At 47.6% G+C, this 18,732-nt stretch overlaps 1 protein-coding gene across 4 annotated transcripts in view; it reads right to left on the minus strand.

Moving 5' to 3' along the window:
* The window catches only part of SLC8A3 (solute carrier family 8 member A3), a 134,178-nt gene that overhangs the window by 16,742 nt on the left and 98,704 nt on the right, over window positions 1–18,732 (minus strand). The window contains exon 1 of one of the 4 annotated variants that reach the window (XM_032405431.1): window positions 685–1,577. The exons of the other annotated variants lie outside the window; for them this stretch is intronic. Within the exon in view, the coding sequence (XP_032261322.1) occupies window positions 685–724 (40 nt within the window). The 5' untranslated portion in view covers window positions 725–1,577. Of the gene's footprint in view, window positions 1–684; window positions 1,578–18,732 lie in introns of those variants that run through there. 4 annotated transcript variants of the gene reach the window in all.

Below are 18,732 nucleotides of genomic sequence, written 5' to 3' on the forward strand. Positions count from 1 at the left end.
CCAGCAGGTAGGTCTGTGACCTAGACCTCAAACTCAAACCTGTACTTTCAGCTCAATCAAGGTCAGAAGAGAAACACACCTTGATAGCAGGAATATGGCAGAAAAGAGGGCTCCTAAGGCCTGCTCTGGGGAATGGGATGAACCATAAGTAGAACCCAAATCCAAATACATTGATTGCCAATGTGTGGGGACTCTAAGCTTAGCCCTGAGAATACCTGCCCCATGGGAGTCTGTACTGAGCACCTAGGCCAGTTTCCCAGTGCCGCCCTCCTGCCTGGCACTGTGCTGTGTGATCTTTTTCTTTCCTGTATATGAAGCCGTCCAGGAGAAGCAGAGAACCCATATACGATACTCTGGGCTCTGGCTGACTCTCTCTCTCTCTCTCTCTCTCTCCCCCCTACCCTGTGTTTTTCCCATATCCATTTCTCCATCCCACAGAAATTAGCATTGACTCTTGAACATCCCTCTTATGGATACCATGTGACAGGCTGGCAGGTGTTAGGGCAGAGCTGGGATCAGAGAGAGGAGAGGGAGAGGTGGAAAGAAAGGAGATGAGAGAACAAGAAAGAAAACAAGGGGACGTGGACTAGAGTGGCAGAAGAAAGGGGAAGAGAAGACAAACAGAACCAGAAGAAGAGAGGAGAGAAGAATGTTAACATTATTGGGTAGGACAGGGTACTACACCTTTCTGAAAACTCATATCCACCATGCGGGGGCCCACCATCTCAATGAAGTAATTCTTGTTTTTCTCATACGCCTCATCATCAATTACCTTGATGTGAATTGCTTTGCTGTGGATGGAAAAATAAGTATCATAAGCAAGGAGCAGATTGGGGTGGGGGGCAAGCCAGCCAGGAGAAGGAACAGGAAGAAAAGGAAACAGTGAAAAGATCCAGAAAGGTCAAAGTGTGCCCCCACGGGGGGCACCAAAGGGAAGGGCTGCCCCAGGCCCCCATCCAGGCTTCCTGGGCTCCTCTTAGGCTTCATGTGGCTTTGTGGCATGGTCAGACTTGAAAGCTGGAAAGTCAATGATTCTGGGTTCTAATCTTGGGTATGCTATGTGACCTCGGACAAATAACGTAACTGATACACAAACAGGTTAAATAATGCTTACACCATCCCAGGGCGGTTGTGAGAGCAATGAAATAATATACATATAATGGCTCAGTCATTTAGGTCCTCTGTAATGTTTGCTTCCTCATCCTTCTTGCTTTTGGGACAGGGAGAATTTTTTTTTTTTAAGTTTTTTGACTTTTGAAATCAGCTGGTGTTGGTCTGAAAGGCTTATGTTATAGAAAGGACATGGATGGAGGGGCCTGTTGGCCTGTGGGAATCTTGCCTGGACATAGAAGGACTTTTCCCTTTCTCTGTGGCAGCGACTACCACGGGGAAGCCAGGAGGGCCACGCGGCTCAAGTCACACATTCTGGTAACTCACGAAGGGCTTCAAAAGCTACAAGCTACCTCCAAATAAGCCCTGCAGCCACAGGGGTGCACGGAGGGGATCACATGAATTCTAGGGCACTCCGAGTCCCAGTTACCTTACAAATCCGACAATGACCTTGGGACTAGCACAATTACACTATTTTTATGTTAAAAGATGCTTTGTTAAACAATGAAAAATATAAACCAATTTTAGTAGTACTGATTTCCATTTTTCTTTCCTTCCTTCCTTCCTTTTTCTTTCCTTTCTTTCTTTCTTTCTTTCTTTCTTTCTTTCTTTCTTTCTTTCTTTCTTTCATTACTAGGAGCTTTAAAAACAAAGATGGACCTGGGCCTCTCCCAACCTTTGCTTAATAATGGGGACATTTCAGCACCAGACTCTAGTGGAGGCGTCTCGCAGAGGGTGTGGGACATGGCTGGAGGGGGTGTGCACGGAGTTGAGTCTTCCCTCAGCAGTGGGACAAAGTGACGCACGCAGGAGCCTTACCCAGCTGTCTGTGGGCCTGCACCCTCTCAGACTTGGGTGGGCTGAGGCCTTCAGCACCCGCCTTTAAAAAAAAAAAAAAAATATATATATATATATATATATGTGTGTGTATATATATATGTATATATGTGTGTGTGTGTGTGTATATATATATATATATATATATATATATATAAAGTAGGAATATCTTTACATTCTGACTTGGGACAACTCTCTGCTCTCCCAGTTTTTCCCAAGTCACTGTTAAGAGTGTTGGATGCCTACAAAGCTTCCTTTGTCCACACTGTTGATCCTAGAGAACCGAATGTGGGCCTGTGGCTCCCAAAGTGAATGAATAGCAGTTACTCATACACCCCAGCCCCCACCAGTCCACGGCTTCAAAATCAAAGACTCCAAACCGTCATCACTGGCCACACCCACTGCCATCACAGAACAAGCTGGCTCGTCAGCACAGAAAGCATGCCTGTTCAACCTCTGAAAGGCCTCTCTGGCCTTTCTTCCTTGAGAGCAGCGGCGCTGGTACTGGAGACTGAGGACTTGGGGTCAGATCTGGCCTCTACCTCTCACTAGCTGGGTGACCCGGGGCAACCTGCTAAAGCTCTTCAAGCCTCATTTGTAAAGTGGAGTACGAATATCTACTTCAGAGCGTTCTTAAATGAGATCATGCACGTGATGCACTTGGTGGGGTACACGTTCCCTTGGGAGTGTTTAATAAATAGCAACCATTATTACTAAGAGCAATAGGACCCCGATTTGGTGGTTTGAGAGTATTTTATAAGGGAATCTTACCATCTCCAGTCATTAAGTCAGAAAATAAGGGGACGTCAGTACATAACACTGGTGGCCCAAGAGGGGGTACAGGCTGGAAACAGAAGTCAGGTCAGGAAAGGACTGGATAGTACAGGACGATCCATCCCAATGGGTGAGGAGAGGGGCTTGAAATGCTAAGGGTGAGAGCACAGATAGCAACTCATGGTTTTTCAGAATCTGGCCTTGTGTCAGCAATAAGCTCTGGGCTGGACAGACCGCGTCCTTGGACGTAGTGTGACTTGTGCTTATGATTTTTAGCGAAGAGATAAAGAGAATAAGAGATGCCATCAATAACTCAGTGGAAGACAGGGAAGTGAGGACAGACATTAGTAGTGGCATGAGGAACTAAGGTGAGCTGGCTGGAACCCCTGGCGGGAGGAGTGGAGGAGGTGGGGTGTCAGACTCCCTCGCTGGGATCAGTCATGGGGAAGGCATCACCTCTGTTTGGACCCTGCCTGGAAGCTAGAGAAATCCCTTCTTTTCCAGCTCTTGAAAACCAAGTAAATCCTCAACTCTACTCAAGCCACAGATGAAGCCACAAGAACATTTAAATTAAGTGAGAGCCACCAGCCAGGTCTTGAGTTCTCTTTCCAAACTTGTTCTTCCTCATTTCAGTCAACAGCAACATGGTCTATCCAAATCTGGAAACACCCCGATTCCTTCCTTTTCCTCACCCTTCCCCCTAACCCCACCCCAACCCTGATACATGTAATTTGCCGCCATCTTTCCCTTTGCTACTGAGACGTCAGTCAAAACACCATTGCCTCTCCTTTGAACTTGGTAATAACCTCCTAAGAGATATTCCTGCCTTTGCCCCCTCCTTCGATTCCTTCCCCCCATAATGACCCAGGGCAGTCCATTAAAAATGTAATCCAAGTCCCATCCCACTACTATCATTGGAATAAATGTAGAGTCCTTACCATGACCTCTAGAATCTTACATAACCCAGCTGCTGGTGACCTTGCTGACTCCATTCCCACCATTCTCCCCTTGCTCAGGAGTCCCAGACACACTGGTCTTTCTGTTCCTTAAATCAAGCCCCTTCCCACTTAAGGCATCATCCTGACTTGTTCTCTGTGCCTGGGTCTGTGCTATCCTTATCCTTTGGGTCTCCACATAAGCATCACCTCCTAGGAGAGGCCTTCCATGGCCACGTTACCTCCTTGGGTCTCTTTCCTGCCCACTGTCTCTACCTCCCCACCACGGGTCACCTTCCATCACATTCCATCTGCTCGTTCCCTTCAGTGCACCAATCACAGCTGGAAGGTAGATGGCTGGTTTATTAACTTCTTTGTTTATAGTCTGTCTGTCCTCATTGGAATGTAAGCGCCATGATGACAGGGAACCTGTCTCACTTGCTGCCACAGTGCTAGTGCCCGATGTGGAGGAGGCCCTCGACCATGACTTGCTGAAGGACTGAAGGGTGAATTTCTAACACACCTGAGAACACATCTGCCTTTTTGCAGCAAAAACTCATTAGGAACAACAATAAAACATTTTTTTGAAGGCTATTCTGATAGAATGCCTAAGGATTCCCAGTGGGACAAAGAGACCAGAAGCCCAATGTCATCCAACTACACCCTCAGTTGATTAGCCCACTCCATTCGTCTGTCTACAGGAGAGCTCTCCAACAACAAGCTGAGATTGAATTCACGGGGCTTGGCTGGGGGTTTTGAACCATACCTAGGCGGGATGTTGACCTGCCCTGCTTCTCCTCCCAGCCTTCTGCTGAGGGAGGAACCAAAGCATGCAGCATTCCCAGCTAAGACCAGCTGTATTGCTTGGAAAAGATGCGCCCAGGAGCTCTCCCACCAATAAGCCCGAAGGGATCAGGAAACCCATTTCTGGGCTGCCTGGCTGGCCTCTCAGAACATTCCTTTGCACTGAGAACACCCAATTCCAAATCAGGCCTCTAGTCCTCAGGAAACTGCAAAGGGAAAGGTGCTCTTTAGCTGCTGAGTTCCCTTAAGGTGAAAGGGAGAGGAAGCAACATTTATTTGTCGAATGGGTGAATACTACGCTGGAGGAGGGCCCTGTGGATTTGGCTTTACAAGGAAGGGATCTAAGATGATATATACATTTACATTCTCAACACCATGAGAACTTTCTTATTTCATCCTTACTTCAGCCATATAGCACAGATATTATTACTTGCACTTTAAAGATGAGAAAACAAATTCTCAGAGAGGCTAAGTAACTTGCCCAGAATCACACAGCTAGCACGAAGCAGAGCTGGGATTTTAGCACATGTCCCTTATTACTCCTGCAGCTTATTTTATGCAAGCAGCTGGATAAACTCTGGATGCTGTTCCTAAGCTGTACCACAGTGAGGAACCACAGGATTCTCCCATTTCATTGCAGGCAGCAGGTAAGAAATTAAGGTACTAAGCGGATCTGCCTCTGCGCTGCGTTGTGAGTAGGTGGCTTCCTAACCCTTTGCACCTCCCTTGCTAGAAGTAATCTCTAAATAATCTCTAACTTGGTGACTTCTTCCCTTTGGATTTCTACTAAATGACTCTTCACCATATCAAGAAGGGTTCTTTTTCATCGTTTCTAAATTTATCCCGGCTGCTCCAGGCCCACTCATGCTCACAAAGCTCCCTTGACCCGGGCCTGCAGGACAGAGCCCACAGTGGAGCTGTTAGCCTTTCTGTGGGAGCTTTCAGAAGCCTCACATCTTTGTGTTGGGTTCTTATAGTACTCTTCATTAGGCACCAGCAGACCCCCATCTCTTCCCCTGGCAGGTTTCTGGCCCCATTCAGGGCACAAAGCCCCTCGCACCCCAACCACACCCTGACAGCCCCACACTGACACTCCCCTCGCCCTTGCCAAGGTCTAGGGGAGAGATTCCTTGTCTCATGAAAAGGTTTAGGATGCCCTAAATGATTTCCTCTTGAAAATAGATCTCCATAGGGTCCCCAAACAGTGCTCCTCAAACTTTGATGTGCATATGTCTCTCCCTGGGGTCTTGCTAAAATGCAGATTCTGATTCAGTGGGTCTGGGGTGTGCCTGAGATCCTGCATTTCTAACAAGCAGCCAGGATGTACCCATGCTGTTGGTCTAGCGCTCAAGACTCCTTGGACAAGCCTCTCTGATTCTATTAAAAACTTAGGGAAAATCAGGGGCGCCTGGGTGGCTCAGTCGTTAAGCGTCTGTCTTTGGTCAGGTTATGATCAGGGTCCTGGGATCAAGCCCTGCATCGGGCTCCCTGCTCAGTGGGAAGCCTGCTTCTCCCTCTGCCCCTCCCCCTGCTTGTGTTCCCTCTCTTGCTGTCTCTCTCTGTCAAATAAATAAATAAAAATCTTAAAAAAAAAAAACTTAGTGAAAATCAGACAGCTGTTCGAATGCCAGTTCAAGTCAGGGAGAAGGAGGCTGGAATCAAAGGCTAGCATTTCAGCCAAAGGCTGGAGTTAGTAGGTCCATTCTGACACTGCATTTTGAGGGGGACATTGGAGTGCACACAGAGTAGGGTGACTGGTATGGTGAAGGGTCTACAAACCATGTTTCAAATTAATTTGCTAATATTTATATAGTGCTTACCTTGTGCCAGGCCCTGTGCTATTCAGGCACTTTAGGTATATTAAGTAATTTCATCCTTCCAACAAACCAGTGAGTTGGGAACAGGTCAGGCAAGGTGCTGTTCTCTCTGCGTGTATTATCTCCCCGAATCTTCACCATAACCAGTGAGGTAGATACTAGTTTTGTCCCAATCTGTAGATGAGGAACTGGAAAGAGACTTGGCCAAGGTCATAGCTAAATAAGTGGCAGAGTTGGGAGGTGAACTCAGTGTGGCTCCAAAGACTGTGCTTCTAAGTGAGATCTGATATGTGGATCCACGGGACAGTTGTCATTTGCAGAAGATGACACCACTCCACGGTCCAGGCACCGTCACAAATGCTGCTTCCGAAGCACTGAGGCCTTTGGCAGGGAGGCAGACTTCTACTCGACCACGGACCATGACAACAATAAGATGAACTGGCTTACAAGGGAGTGGCTGCCCAGTTCCTGGTGGTATTAAAAAAGTAGGCTGCTGAGCATGCATGAAAACGGCCATGGAAAGGCTTCCTGCATGCTGCACAAAGTCAAGTAGATGACCTGTAAAGGTCTACACCCAGTGGTATACCGGTAAACCAGCTCTCTGGGGGGGGGAAGGAACTCTGATTTGGGGTATACGCCTTTCATGGTGTAAATACTCCCACTGTAGTCAATTTCAAGCTACTAAGTTTTATTTTTATTTTTTTATTTTTTTATTTTTTTTATTTTTTTTTTTTTTAGATTTTATTTATTTATTTGACAGAGAGAGACACAGCGAGAGAGGGAACACAAGCAGGGGGAGTGGGAGAGGGAGAAGCAGGCTTCCCGCTGAGCAGGGAGCCCGATGCGGGGCTCGATCCCAGGACCCTGGGATCATGACCTGAGCTGAAGGCAGACGCTTAACGACTGAGCCACCCAGGAGCCCCTCAAGCTACTAAGTTTTAATGAGCAACTTGCAAAATTCCTAAACGTTTAACAATCTGCTCTCACGAACTAGTAAGAGCCAGTTCCCGCACACCACTGACAGCAGGAGATTTACCAAAATGTTTGAGAGGTTAGAATGACAAAAGGTGGTTCTGATTGATTTACAAATGATTTTACCCATGCTAGTGTTTCCTCAAAATGGGTAACTATCTGAATAAGTAAGGTATGAATATGTTTCTCCAAACAAGCCTTTGGAAAAAAGACTCAAAGATTGGCTTTTAAAAGGAATGTGGGTGGGTGAGAGAGGACTTGGGCCCTTAAAAGCAGACAGCTTCCTCGGGCCCAAGAAGAAGGGGAAGCCGGAGATTCGAACCCTGAGAAGGACTCAACACACTGTTTCTGACTTAAAGATGGAAGGTGTCATGTGAGCAGGAATGCAGGCAGTCTCTAGCAGCAGAGGGGTCCCTGAATGACAGCAGGAATGGGACCTTCAGGTTTTAAGCCACAAGAAATTGGGTTCTGCCAACCACCTGAATGACCTTGGAAGCTGACATTTCCTCACAGCTTCCAGATAGGAGCCTGATCCAGCCTTGATTTCAGCCTGGTAAGACCCTGCACAGAGAACTTAGCCACACCAGACCTGCACTTCGGAGCTACAGAACTGTGAGATAATAAATGGATATTGTGTTAAGCCTCTAAGTTTATGACAACTTGTTACACAGCAATAGACAACTAATATGGGAGGCTTGTTTATTTTACAAATTTAGGAACTGAGCCAAATGATCTTTTGAAACTGTCTTGCCGTATCTATTTTGTAATCAGAGTACTCTGCCCTGATGGCAGGGCCACTGCTAGGCTATATAGCACCTTTGTGGAAAGTTGAGAAAAGATACAGCCCTGGAGATGCACAGCTTGGCAAGGACAGGGTGCCTTTCTCCAGCTTGCACAGCAATGCATCAGGATGCTGGGCTTGGCATGGAGAGAACTGGCTGGATTTTTAGCTTTCCACTCAAGGGTCTTTATGCAGTGCACAACATGCACAACTGTAAACAGCAGCCCTGCTTGGGAGACTCTTGTGTGATTTACTCACTAGCCCACACACATACCTGAACCAACAGGAATATGGGACAGGCTGAGGCAGAGAGATGGATTTCACTGAAGAACTCTACAACTTGGGTGGGGTGAGTGGTCAGGTGGGTGGGAGGATGAACAGGCAGGGAGGTACAAATTGGGAGGGAGGGGTGTTTGGGTGTGTATGAAGGAGCATGCACGTGATCTTTGCTGCTTTGGAATCTATTCTGGACCCTTCTGATAAGCCCTCTGCTGTTTGCAGCTTCTTCAGTTATGAGTAGCTGTACCCACAAAGATATGGCTTCCCCTAAGCAAAATGTAGGAACATTTTGTCTCCACTGTCAGTTAAGACCTGACTGCTGGGTCTGTCCATGGGCACAAACCCACACATGTTTGAGGACTTGGTGGTCATTCTGTCTACTCTGGAATGTCTGGCTCATAACTGGGCACTGTAGCTCATGATTGACTCATTTGCTCTCCCAAATACCCACTTTCCCAACACCTGAAGAGCTTCTTACCTGTAGCTAAAGGGAAAAGTGCATCTCACATGACTGTATGATTACAGATCTAGGCTTCAGGATAGGGTCAGAGGCAAAGTGGTACCAAAAACCCCAAAGGGGCCACTCACTGTTTCCCAAAGGTCAGGACAAAGTGAGGGGATTTTTATTTCTTAGAAAAGCAGTCTTCTAAAATAGGCACCCTTCTTTTTGAAGGCTGTCATGATCTGCAGGGCAGCTCTACAAGGTAGAAAATATTTTAAATTACAAATTTTTATTCTCTCCATTCTTTCCTAGGATAAAGACTGAACCCTTCATCCCAGGAATTGGAAGCTCTTTGTAATGTCCACCCATCCATCCGTCTCTTCAACTTTATCTTTTCACACTTGCCCACACAAACTCTACACTTCAATTCTCCTCATTATGCTCAAAACATGCCATACTTCTGCACACCCTGGAGACCTTCCTTATTCCCTCTCTCTCTCTCCCTTCCTCTCCACATCCATCACTCCATCAACCCATCCATTCATCCATCCATCCATTCCTTCATAATGACAATACTGCATAATGAAACTGCATTAAACTGCATAACAAAATACTTCATTCAGCAAGGATTTATTAAGCACTTAATGCATGGCAGACATGATTCTCAAGCAAGAATTTCTGACTTCAAAGAGTCTTCTCTGTAGTGGGGAGGCAGATAATTCATCAAGTAATTATAGTAAAGTGTGGTAAGTGTGATGATAGGGGGAGAACAGACCTGAGGAGGCACATGGTCTAGAATAAGATCAGGGAAGCCTCACCAGAGGAAGGGATATTTCAGCAGGGGCATGAATGATGAGTCAAGTTGGTCTGGCCACAAGGAGGAGAAAGAGTCTTCCAAAGAGAGGGGATGCCCTGTGCAAAGGCTTGGTGACGAAAAAAAATACATGGTGGCTTCAAGGTGATGAAATGAGTTCAGTTTGGCTAGAGCACCAAGAAAGGGGCAAGGGGAAATAGATGAGTCTGGAGAGAAGGCAGGGTCAAGGACATAAAGGGCCCTATAAGCCATGCTAAGGGGTTTGGGATAGTCTGCCCTCTCTACCTGTCCAGCTCCCCCTTACTCCATTCAAATAGAACCTAGGTACCACCTAGATCTGGAGGATGTTCCTGCATATCCAGCCCATGCTGGGTTCCTGACCTTCTGACTACTGCACTAAGCTAATCAGGTACTGCCTGATGGAGTACATACTGCCTTCATAATCATTATCTTGCCTCCCGAACTAGGCTATATTTCAAGGGCTCAGAATATGTCTTGCCTACATCTCCTTCTTTGGTTCCTCTTCAGTGCTTACTGGATACATGGCCCCTGATTCATCCATTCACCCATCCTTCACCTGTTAGAGTAGGCAGTTAGATAGACAGGAGCAGGAGGGGAGAAAGGAGGATAAGGAAGGGACTGGGACTCCCTCCCCCCCCCCCCCGCTGCCCCGTCTCCGCGCAGAGACCGCCCCATCTCCTTTAAACCAGCCCTTTTTGCAGTTTAGCACCTCCTGATAAGCAGCAGATAGGGGCTACAGAGACTGCCCCGGCTTTGGAGCATGCGCACCTTATCTGCTAGTAACCCTGAGGCTCTTATAATATCATTATAATACCATTTGCATTGCGGTTTACCCCCCGCCCCTCCTGTGGGTTGTGCTTAGGCAGCTCGTGGGCAAATGACTAACATAAACTTGCACAAAAGGTTAGAGGGGAAGAAACAGAGGGGCATTCCTGGGTGGAGCGATGATAACAGGATGGGAGGGAGGAGACCAAATAAAACCCCCAGAAAATAACAATGAGAAGCTCAGCATGCTGCCTCCCTTCCTCCATCCTCTGTTAGCCCACTCCTCTCCTCTCTGTAGTGTACCGTCACCTTTTGCTAAATAAAAAACCTTTCCTACTTTAACTCTATCGAGTCTCTCGACTGAATCCTTTCCTTGGAGAAGACAAGGACCAAGGAATTCCACAACTCACCACCCGGTAGCCCACCCACTCGTTCTATATCAGAAGTTTGTTCCTGCTCTCATGAAGCTTATAGTTTTGTGATGTGAGCATGTACAGAAAAACCTCCCTTTTGCTGCTTCCCTTTGCTTGTGTGGAATTTCCACGCAGTAGGGGGTAATAGTAAGCTCTAGGAAAGTTATTATCTCGATACAGGGAATCAACATATATGCCTCAGGCAGCTCAAATCAGTCTTGGTTTGAACATATCACCAACCTCAAGGAGGCTCCCAAGCTTGACTATTTCTCTCGGCCACCATGCCAAGATAGCGGTATGTGTTTGTACGTGGATGCTCACACACGTGGAAAACTAATGTGCTCATGCATCATCTAATTACAACTTCTCTGCCAGGACAAGAGTGCTCTCATCTCTTTAAGCTGTGATACAGATCCCTCTCCCTCTTTGCTGCCCTACAGTGGGGAGGGCTTCATATTCCTGATCGTGTGTATGGGTGTGAGTGGGGGTATGATGGGGCGGAATGAGGGTTGGGAAGCTTCACTCTAGGTTAGCGGGAGAATCCGGCCTTGAAAGTCATCTCCGTAAGGGCCTTGCCCAGTTATTCTCAAAGGGGAATTCAGTTTCCAGTCCCGAGAGCAGTGGAGCTGGGCAGGTTTAGGCTCTACATGTGACTCAGTTATTTCTAGCCCTATATGGGCCTCACGTTTGCCCTGCCTCTCTGTAACTGAGTGGGGTCTGGGAAAGGGAGGATGATTCACAGTTCTAATTCTCTCCCACTTGCTTCTAAGCCAAGAGGGGAAGTAAAACCAACCAACCAACCAACCAACCTACCAATGGGCTGGGGACCTATGGCTGCTGTCCCCTGAAGTTGATAAATCCCCTTCCTGGAAAAGCAATGAGAATAATCCATAAAATCATTTTATTTAACAGTGTGCTCCCAGCACGGAAGAGAACAAGTGGCTGGTTATCTGATTCACGGCTTTGGACATGTTGGGTCTCTCTGTCTTGTTTTCCCTCTCTGGTGGGCATCTCATTTTTTTTTTTCTCTTTAGATTTTATTTATTTGCTTGAGAGAGAGCGAGAGCACGCGTGTGCGCGTGCGCATGCAAGTTGGGGGGAGGAGCAGAGGGAGAAGGAGAGAGTCTCAGGCCGACTCTGCGCTGAGCGCAGAGCCTGACACGGGGCTCGATCCCACAAGACTGAGACCATGACCTGAGCCAAGTCAAGAGTCGGACGCTCAACCGACTGAGCCACCCAGGTGCCCCTGGGTTTCTCATTTTTTTAAAAAATGTGATCTAAGCAGAAAGAAGAAAAGACTATATTGTGTGGACATGAAACTTCAGGTACAAGGAAAACCTTCTAATAATTAGGAAGAGAGAGGGACTGGCTCCTGGGGACCTGTGTCAAACATTGTCAAAGCTCCGTACTTCCACCTTAATTCCCTGTCCACGAGAATACTTATAAAGCCCATACTGCTGGCAGATAATTTCTAGAGATCCCAGTGAATAGCAAGTTCAGGAAAGAGTCCTGTCCCTGGGCTGCGTGGAGAAAATCCTTCCATTAGAGACTAAGATTAGCTTATTCTACAGACGTTTTCTTGACTGAATCAATCAGGGACTAAACTAAGGCAGAGCTGCAGCCCGGCATTGTGCCGGGGGCTCTGTTCACACACAAGTCGACAGGCATGCCGCCCCCCCGGGGCTGGGCGATGAGCCGCGGCGCTGGATGCGAAAACAGCACGTGGGTCACTGTCAGCCATTGTCACCATTTCAGCGTATTATGTTGTGGGTCCCAAAGGAGCTGTCAACAATTTCTACCTGTAAGACTTCTGAACGAACTGTTTTCCAGTTCTTGCCTTCTTCTACCAGCCAAATGGCAAATTCTTGTTTTGTACCACCTAGAGACAAAATGGTACCCAGGCTGTCAGGGGCTGGAGCCAGAGCACCCGAGTCCTAGCCCCATCTCAGCTGCAGGAGCTCTGAGTACTCTGTCACCTCTACTGGGACAACCTAGCCTACTGCTAGTTTCACAGGACCTGGTGACTTTGTCAGGAACATAGTAAGCAAACTTCTTGGAGAATAGAGTCTAAAGGTAGAAGCTGAGGTTTTCACAAGGGTGAGGGGAATAAAAATCCTATTTGCTTTGTGTTTAAAGCTGTTGATGGTCAATGGGAGAAGCTGATATAGAATAGAGAGTAATGGATCCAAGGCCAGGACCAGGGCAAGTGAAGCACAGGTGCAAAATTTAAGGGTTTACCAAACAACTCAGTAATTCCGATCAGCAATATTTTAACGCAATATTTTTAAAAGTCAGAATTAATACAACAATCTAGGATGAACAAAATATCACAATTTTAAATAAACAGGGCCCAACCTTGACTCACCTCTCCCTAACCCTAATCCACTCTGGTGGTCATCTGGTGCCTTCTTGTGTGACAGAGAGAATGTCAGGAAGCAAAAGACCGGAGTCTGAGTTCTGTGGCTTATCTTACTGCCTTCCTCTTGGCCATCCACTCTCTCTTGAGCTTATATAAGGAGGGCAAGAGGCCTTACCTCTCTCTTGGGATTTTTGTGGGTAATGATATGAGCAGAAAAACACAACCCTTGCTTTTGGAAACTGCAGGTCTCATTCAATTCAGTAAGTGTGTGTGTGTGTGTGTGTTAGAGAGAGAGAGAGAGAGCGCGAGTGAGCTGTCAGTAGGGCTCCTACTTCACTCTCCAGAGCTAACAACTTTAGCCTTCCAGGAAGCCAGCCAACTTCCTCAGCCTCACAGAGTCCATCCCTTCCTTACAGCTCTCCCTCACCTGTCCTTCTGCAGCGGAGGAAGCACCTGCCCACTCCGGTTCTCCGCAATGCTCCTTATTTTTAGACAATAGGGAGGGACTGGGGGAGGGTGGGGAATGTCTTCTCTGAGAACATCGCCTTTGAACTGTGCTCTGGACAGATGGCGGCCAGCTCTCTGTGGCCCTTGTTTCTGCCTCCCTGACCTTGTCAGTTCTGGTCCACCTCTCCTTTCTGCCATACCGCCCTACTCAAACCATTGTCACATGTGGCTGGGACCCTTACAATAGCCACCCAACCCATCTTTCCCTGCTTCCGTGCCTCTTGCCCTGTTGCAGGCCATTCTCCTCTCTACAGCCAGAACAACTTTTAAAAATTTGTTAAAGAAAATTATAACATGCCACTTCTCTCCTTAAACCCTCAGTAAGTTCCCCTTGTACTTAAGAGTAAAATTAAAATTGCATAATCTAGCCCAGGAGTTCTGAAATATTAGCTCACTCAAAATCGTCCGGAGGGCTCCATCCCCAGAGTTTCTGATTCAGGAGGTCTGGGTGGGGCCCAGGAATTTGCATTTAAAATAGGTTCCCAGGCAACTAATTGCCAGGCTTTGGGCTCCAAAACCACACTGAGAACCTGATCAAGCCTGCAAAAACTCAGCCTGGCTTCCCCACCCCTCACCCTCTACCACTCTTCCTCCAGATGGAGGAAGGCAGTAGATACTCTGTCCTAGCTGTATTTGCCTTCTGTTTTCTCAAATCCATCAACCTCATTCCTGTCTTGGGTCCTTTGCAATAGCTCTTTCCTCTGCCTAGAGCTTTGCTCCTCTAGATATTCTTAAGACCAGGTCCTTTAAAAAATGTCCCAGCTTACCTGTTACTTCCTTGTCCACTCAATGTGATTGGACTCCAGCTATTCTCCATCAAATCTCCCTGGTTTGTTTTAACTTGTTTATTTATTTGTTTATCTGTGCATCGTCTGTTTCCCCCAACCTAATACAAGCTCCATGAGGGCAGAAACTGTGACTATCTCATTTACCAGCACCTGAACTATCTCCACACAGAGATGGTACCCACTATGTTTGTTCAGGGACTGAGTGAACAGTAGACTAAGTGGGGGAGCTAGGACTCGAACCAGGGACTGACTGCAGAGCCTTATACTGGTCCGGCTGCTGGGCCAGAGCTGTGGCTGGTCTCCCTGACTCCATTCTTGCCTATAAAACTCAACTCCCTTTAGAGCCCAGTTACTGGGCTACTCTTTTTTTTTTTTTTTTAAGGGGGGGAGGGGCAGAGGGAGAGGGAAAGAGACTCTCAAGCAGGCTCCACGCCCAGCGCACAGCTGACACGGGGTTCATCTCATGACCCTGAGATCATGACCCGATCCAAAAATCAAGAGTCAGATGCTTAACCGACTGAGCCACCCTGGCGACCCTGGGCTACTTTTATGAAAAGGTCACTTTAATCCCTCTCCTTTCCCTTCCCAAACAAGTCCAAACTCCCTTCCCAGCCTTCAACACATGCCCAAAAGGAGTCACCCTGGCTAGAAGAACCTGGCTCTGCTGTCACTTCAATACTTCACTCATGGCTTCATTGAAGTGTATTCTCCACGGTTCCTTCCGGTGACGGGTGCCATGAACATCATTATTCATTGTCATTAGTGGTTCAGAGCATGGGCCCTATGGTCAGAGATATCTGGACTCCGGGTGTAAGAGTTTTAGGACTTGCGGCAAATTACTTCATCTCTACGAGTCTCAGTTTCCTTGTCTAAAATGGATGTAATAATAAAACCTGCCTCATAAGATTTTTGAGAGAATAGAGACAACAAAGTAAAACTTGGAGCATGGGAACTGGCATGAAATAAGCAGTCCAAAATGTGACTTAATTCGGTGATGGTCTACTTGTTTAAGTAATAGCCAGAGCCACCAGTAGAAGGATTCTTCCTTCCCTAGTCTCCAGGATCAGGTCAGAAGAGGGTGAGATGGTTGGGAGTTTGGCAAGGGCTGGTGTGGGACCAGGCAGGGCATTTTCTGAGCTCCACGGTTGGCCTGAGGAACAATTATAGACAAAGGGGTATGCCTGGAGAGGGTTTGCATCTCCTCGACACTGCTCCTCATTTCACAGCACTGCATAGTGACCTTAGCCTGTCTTAGGAAGTCTGTTCCCCAATGGAGATCATCCTTCCATGGCACCTGCTGCCCAGTGTTAGTGCATGCCTTTCAGAGGGTCACCCTGCCTACTATCCAACACTGCTCTTTGTTCTCCCCTGGGGTAGGAGCGCAGAGGGGGGCTGATGAGGCTGCTCATTTGCCTATTTTCATCCCATCCCATCTTTCATGAAGAGACACCCTCAAGGGTCCTGTTTGATTGCCGTGGGGGAAGCAATGGTACCAGTTTGTGTACTGAAGACTCCTCAACCTTGGGAGAAGTTCTCCACGAGAGGTCAAGTAAGTGAAGGCAGCATTCGAATTCACTTCCACCGAGCCTGATCCTGGCTGTTCTTCTTGACGGACAACCCCCCCATCCCCACCCTTTCCTTTTACCAGAGATGCAAGAATCTGACTTTGTAGTCCCAATCAGTGCCCATCTCTCAAGTTCCTTTTCCACCCTGCCCCCACTTCAGTGACTTCTCCCAACCCTGCTGCCTCCCTCTGTGGGCCTGGTTGAGTGGCCTCACCAGGCTTGGCGGTGGAAGAGAGTCTGTTTCCCTTCCATTACATACCTGCTTTTCCTCCAGTTGCCACCTCTCAACCCTGTCCGGGGCCAGAAGGTTTGTAGTCAATACTCATTTCGAGCGCGACATGCCCACACTTCTGCCCTCGCGGTGGAAAGCCTGGGTTCACGGAGAGGCTCGGGCCAGCTGACAGGCGCCAGCCCAGAGCACCTCTGGAACCCTCAGTTAAAAACCTGTTTGTGTACTGCCCATCCGTGGGTTGCTGCCTTCCCAATGCCTTTCAGGGCATGCCACACGCAGGCAGAGTTGTTCACCTGGAACAGAAGGCCGCGACACTCCGGAGTGATAAAAGAAAACACACCGACAATGACAGTAATGTAACACATTTAAAACTCTACATCTGCCTGGAGGGCCTTTAATCAAGGATTTCGAAGCACATTCTCCAGACCTTGCCCATTCATCTGTACCACATCCCTGGGCAAGAGCAGACAGGTAGGGAGCAGAGCGCCGTAAATAGAGTACTGTATCATTATCTGTGACGCGAACACTATGTATTTAGACAGCATTTCTCTGAAGAGCTAAAGGGCTCCCCACACACTGTATTATCTAATTCTAACTCATTCATACAGCAGCCCCCAGATTGGCTGCCTTGCAGGGAGTTTGGAAAAGCTCTGGATCCATAGAAATTCACTTTGATGCCTTCTGCCTCCCCTCCTGCCCCTGCTTAATTCACAGGCACTTCCCAGTGCAGCTCCCACAAACCCTCAGGAGCCAATACCATAGCTTGACTCATCTTGTCTACACACCACACACTCGGTTTCACTCCTGTGATACTAAGAGCTGTAGGAAGAAGACACGATACACTTCCTTGCCGTCAGACTTCATCTGGCTCCAGTTTGTTGAGTTTTTAAAACCTTGTTTGTATGGACTTCATGATTATAATGAAGGTACAAGGCAGGGAATGGGGTCTACAGGGTACGCTGACCACATAGGCCCGTGGTCAAGGCTAAGCTACCAGGACAGCCTCCCGGTTCACCTTGAAAATGCACATCACCTTTAAAACTGAGCAAGTGGGTTTTCTTCACTTGTAAGAGCTTCTGTATTTCCCTTCCACTGATGCCATCAGGGAGGTGATGTTCTTCTGTTATGTACTCATTGTCCACGTCACAGTTGTAAAGAAAATCAATCGAGTGTGTAATTCTTTCCTTATTTGTCTTCCCCACTGTCCTGAGCTCCAGGAGGGCTAGGGCTGTACTCATTTTACTTGTGTCCATATCTCCAGAGTTGAGCACATGTCCGGTGCATAATAAAAATATTTGTGGAATGACTGAATGAGGGAATGAGTGATGGTGTGAGTCATCTGTGGTTTACAGCTTCTAATCATGCCCTTTGTTTTACCGGTTTAAGTTCCGTTTTAGGGCATGATAAAGGCCTCCACTCCCGTTCTGTGTCATCATGCACCTAGAAAAAGCTGTCTCACCAGTACTTCCTCTGGTTCCCCTCGGCCCTCAAGGAAGACATAGGGGCTGCTTGGGTAGAAGTCATATATCTTCCCTCTCCTCCCGGTTTCCATCACACTAAGTCTAATCCCATCCAATAATTTAGTGGAGCTCTGCCCTCAGCTTGGTTATATGACCTTCCCAAAAAGTCCAGTATCCCCAACAAGCTCTCTCACCTACATCTGCATTTGTGATATGGCGGGAAAAACACATAAACTCTGGGGTGCCAGAGACTTGAGTTGAATTCTTAGCTCTAATGCTTACAGCTGTGTGACCTTGGCCAACTTCCTAAGCTCTTTGAGCTTCTGTGTCTTCAGCAGTAACACGGAGATGATAGCATCCACATCAGGTAGTGTGCAGCCTAAATGAGAAGACACAGGCAGCAGGCTCAGTAAATCACTGTTCCCTGCCTTTCTCTTCTATCCTCGACCCTTCCTTTGACTCATCCTCCCTCCTGGCTGCCACTCATCCTTTGGATGCTTCTAGCTGTCACCCCCTAGGTTTTAGGCTCCATGCTGGAAGTGTTGAGACTCGGACTATATTTAGATGCCTTAGCTCTTTTATCTTTTACACCACTGTGTTGCTATGGTGATGGCAGAGAGGGAAGGGGGAGGACAGCCTGAAAGGAAAGATGGAGCTCAGCCATGAAGATGGGTGGATCTGGCTGGGGACTGCTCCCAGTGAGCTGGCGCTCTCCAAGAACCCTTACCTGTGCATTCCATCATCAGGAGGTGCCCCAAGGAGATAGGAGGAGGCAATGCCCAGTAAAGGTTCTTAAGAAAAGGGGAGATAAAGAAGAATGACTGTTGAAATTGTTCATTCTGCTGCCCAGGCACAGCCTTAGCTCCTGGAGCCTTCCTCGAATGGTTTCTTTATCAATTAAGTCCAGAGACAGAAAATGGGGCTGGGCAGAGGAACGACATCATGATGTTGGAGTTTGGAAGATGCTCAGACCAGACTCCTTCCCAAGAAGAAAGTCCCCTTTCTTGCTGCTGAATCTGGGGGAAACTCTTGTCCCACTCAGTCTGAGGGCTTGGAG

Source organism: Phoca vitulina, unplaced genomic scaffold (genome assembly GCF_004348235.1).
Source record: "Phoca vitulina isolate PV1807 unplaced genomic scaffold, GSC_HSeal_1.0 scaffold7, whole genome shotgun sequence".
Lineage (NCBI taxonomy): Eukaryota > Metazoa > Chordata > Mammalia > Carnivora > Phocidae > Phoca > Phoca vitulina.